This window comes from Staurois parvus, unplaced genomic scaffold, assembly GCF_062004578.1.
Source record: "Staurois parvus isolate SC_StPar_1 unplaced genomic scaffold, SC_StPar_1.0 ptg002668l, whole genome shotgun sequence".
In the NCBI taxonomy this organism is placed as follows: Eukaryota; Metazoa; Chordata; class Amphibia; order Anura; family Ranidae; genus Staurois; species Staurois parvus.
This window is the reverse complement of record NW_028320464.1, coordinates 308,517-312,923: the sequence shown is the minus strand read 5'-3', so window position 1 is coordinate 312,923 and position 4,407 is coordinate 308,517. Positions and strand designations below refer to the sequence as shown.

Genomic DNA, 4,407 nt, shown 5'->3' with positions numbered 1-4,407 from the left:
GTCCTCGGGCAGGGCCCGAGTTTCCAAACTCCCGCCCCTGATTGAAATGTAAGAATGAAAAAAGGTAAAACCATATGGAAAAAATTCCACTCCTGCATTCATGAGACTCCAGTCCATCCACTATTGGGAAACTCCAATGGATAAGCCAGGATAATGGATGCTTTCCCCTGATTGCCAACAAGGTTTGTATGGACAATGTGCATCTAATCCAAAGGAAAAAAAAAGAATCAGAGGAAGTGGTTCCCTAGCATGAAACCTTTCTTTATACAGAGCAAACATAAAAGAATCCAATGCACTCAGATTTTCCCGATGTACACACGTCTGTCACAAGTGCTGGCACTCTTTGTCATCCTGATCCCTCCATTCCTGATTGGACAGCTGCATCAACTCCAAGATTAAAAACAAATTCTCTGAGCCATAATATGACCACAGGAGAGGACAAGGAGGATGAGCAGGAGAGGACAAGGAGGATGAGCAGGAGAGGACAAGGAGGATGAGCAGGAGAGGACAAGGAGGATGAGCAGGAGAAGAAAAGGAGGATGAGCAGGAGAGGACAAGGAGGATGAGCAGGAGAGGACAAGGAGGATGAGCAGGAGCCACTGATGTACTGTCAGAAGCCAGAACTGTCAGATTACCGGTTCCTGTGGGATGAGGAACGATGTTTCTCGCAGATCGGCACGGGCAGGCTGAGGGAATGTGAGCCCCGAGCCCTTCTTTACCAGACCTGCCAGTGCCTACAAACCTTACACCAATCAAAGCTCCCTATCAGTGACCTCCCTATATGTGTTCCCTATCACAGCTAAATCACATTCTCATACATGGTGGGAATGTCGTTTTATAGTGAGGGGGCTGGCCTATCTGAAATCCCTTTTACTGGTTCTTGTAACGCAAACAACCTATGTTCAAAGACAAGGCAGTCTTTTCTGGTGACAATGAATTGGGTTTGGTAAATTCTCATAGAAATATTTCAGGCCCTTGAATGTGAACAATGCAGAATTTGATGCAAGTCCATGGTGGTGGAAAACCCAAACCTCATCCCTGCTGGTGAGTGTTATGACACTAGTTTTCGCAAAAAACTATTAATTTCTTTGTTTCGTAGACTGTATATGAGAGGGTTCAACACGGGGACCACTGTGGTGTAGAACATGGTTAAGATCTGTTCAAGTATGGCATAGCGGTCTGATGGTGGTATCGTGTATACAGATATAGCAGATCCATAAAAGATGGCCAAAACAATGAGGTGGGATGAACAGGTGGAGAAGGCTTTTCTTCTGCCATCCTTAGATGTAATACGTTGTATGACCCTGATAATCTGTACATAGGACAGCAAGTTGCACATAACTGGACAGAACCCAAATACTAAATACTCTGCATATAAGATGATATAAAACATTTCAGTACCACCGCAGGCAATGTTGATGAGAGCTTTAGCATCACAGAAGAACTGGTGAATGGTAACAGAAGAACAGAAAATTATTTTTAAGATTGAACTTGTAATAAAAGATGAATTTATATTCCCACCAATCCAGGTGACTAATATAAGTAATATACAGATTTTCTTACTAAGTATCTGATGATAGTGTAAAGGGTGACAAATTGCGACATATCGGTCATACGCCATTATAAAAAGAATGATGTCCTCAGCACTGTTCGCTATAAACATAAAATACATTTGGATAAAGCATTGTGTAAATGGCATTGTATTATTTCCAGATAGTAAGATGTAGAGGAGTTTTGGAATGGTGACAGTTGTATAACACATATCAACCACAGACAAGTTGCAGAGAAATAAATACATCGGGGTGTGCAAATGGAGGCCAAAACATATCACTGCGATGATAACTGTGTTCATCAGAAGTCCAATTATATAGATGAAGGAAAAGCAGACAGTGCTGACGATGAACAATTGGTGGTCAGTTTTCATGAAAAATGGCAAAATGTGCACATCTAGAGGAGATGTTGTGTTTTCCATAGGATGTGAGCACATTTCTACACAAAGACAAAATATTATATATATATACCAAACATTACAACAATTTCCTAATACCTGTGTAAGTGAAATGGGATTACTTTTATAACGTCATGGTTTTCTTATTGGTAAACATGAATGTCATATATAACTAAAATGCAATACAAAGTGATGAAACATTCTCTCTTTATCCAGAAATTAACCAAATGTAAAACAAAGGTGTAATTAAAAATAAAAAAGAATCTCTGTTCCTTGATATGTTTTCATACACAGAAGTATAATCACAAATCCTGGTCTTTCAACAGCCCCTCCCACATGGAAGAAAAATATATTTGAAATATATTTTAAAAATATTCTTCCCAAATATATTGCCATATATTTGAAATGCTACAAATGTGGCCATATTCAATATATTTCAAAATATATTTCAATAAATATATATATATATACTGCATGTTGAAATGTGTTTTTATTACAAAATATATGAAAAATATTTTTAAAAATACATTCCAAATATACTGTATGTCTTTAAAAATACAAATCTACATTTTTGGAATGCATTTACAAATATATGTAAAAATATATGTTAAAATGACTTTTTTATATGTTAAAAAAAATCTGAAGAATATATTTTAAAAATATATATTTAAAAAAAATCTTTTAAAATATATTCTTCATATTTTTTTTTATATAAAAAAGTAATTTTAACATATATTTTTACATATATTTGTAAATGCATTCCAGAAATGTAGATTTGGATTTTTAAATACATACAGTATATTTGAAATGCATTTTTAGAAATATTTTTCATATATTTTGTAATAAAAACTAATTTCAGCATGCAGTATATATATTTATTAAAATATGTTTTTAAATTTATTGAATATGACCAAAATTGCAGCATTTCAAATATATGGCAATTTATTTAGGAAGAATATATTTAAAATAAATTTCAAATATATTTTTCTTCCATATGGGCTGGGACCCCCTTAAAGGGAACCTACTGTATACTGAGAAACATAAAGTATTAATGCTGATTGCCTGGCTGTCTCTGACTTGCTTCATGAGATATTGAACCCGGAATAATCATGCAGCTTAGAAAGTCAGAACTCCTGACCGACATACCGACTGGACATTGGAAAAGCATAACAGCCAAGCAGGTAGTATTTTCAAAAAGGAGGTCAGCGATGGAAGCCTAGGTATTTCTCCCTATAGAGGTTTTTCGGTGCTGCTGAGAGATCACACTATGGGGTTGATTTACTAAAGGCAAATAAACGGAGCACTTTGCAAACTGCAGTTGCATTCTGCAAGAGCAGTTGTTCCAGAGCTTACTGATTGGGCAGACGCTATGCTGACTTCCATCATCCAATCATGTGCGAGCAAACGTGTTGTTTTAATTTCCCTTGCATGTGATTGGGTATTTTCTTTGCAAGGTGAAGCTTTACCTCATTTACTGAGCTCTGGAGAAACTGCAATTGCAAAGTGCTCAGTCTATTTGCCTTAAGTAAGTCACCCCTTATTGGTTGGCAGTTGGATCATGTAAAGCACACTAAAGTCAATGCATTGTTAATGAAATGATTGTCAGCATGTAGTAATATCTCCTCGCAGTAAGAAGATGAACCTAACAATGAATTTTAGGTCTGAAATATCCAGTTGATGGTGTAATGTTCAGTCTGTTTCATAACTGCAAAAAATGACTTGTGGATCCCGCCAGAAATCCATTGAACTCCTAAATTCATGTAGTGAGCTGACAATGCTGCACTGAAATCTCAAACATTGTTATCAGCCCTGCCTGAGTTCACTCTGTGGACTACAGAACACCGCCCCTCCATAGACACCGTGCTGTGAGACAACGTTGTCACCCTTGGACAGGAAGCGTGTGATTGACAGGATCACCAGGTAAAAAAAAAACAAAAACAAAACCTGAAAATGAAAACTAAGGCTCCCTGCACACGGGTTGTTTTAATAATGCTGGCAGTCATGTTAAAAATGCATTTTTCCGCATTTTTGCATTAGCGTTTAGCCACGTTTTTCCACGTTTGCAGTTTTTTTAAACCAAAAAAATTTTGCTAAAAAAAGTCCAAAAACGCTGGTTTGCCGCGTTTTACTGCTAAAAAACTCCTCTAGAAACTCACTAGTTCTGTTTTTTTTCCAGCCAAAAAATGCTGATTAAAGCCTATGTGTGCATGGACACTAATGCAGAGACCACACAAGGACTGGTGAGCTGCAATAAATGACATTGTTGTTCCGGGGTTTAGATACACTTTAAATTGCCCATAAAGCACTGAGATAAATATTGAACAACATGCACAGTACAGAGGAAGAGAAAAGTATTTTACAAAAAATAAAATGGAGAAAAAAATGTTTAAAATATTCTTGACATGAATATTCTTTAAATTACATGAAGTAATGTATGCAGTGCTAAGCAATAAAAACAA

General features: G+C 36.5%; 1 protein-coding gene across 1 annotated transcript; it reads right to left on the bottom strand.

The window, feature by feature from the left end:
• Positions 1–771: 771 nt before the first annotated feature.
• Positions 772–1,972, bottom strand: LOC149429992 (olfactory receptor 1G1-like). Its single transcript, XM_089666278.1, has one exon. The coding sequence runs from the start codon at positions 1,970–1,972 to the stop codon at positions 1,052–1,054; it is 921 nt and encodes a 306-aa protein (XP_089522404.1). The 3' UTR covers positions 772–1,051.
• Positions 1,973–4,407: the final 2,435 nt, after the last annotated feature.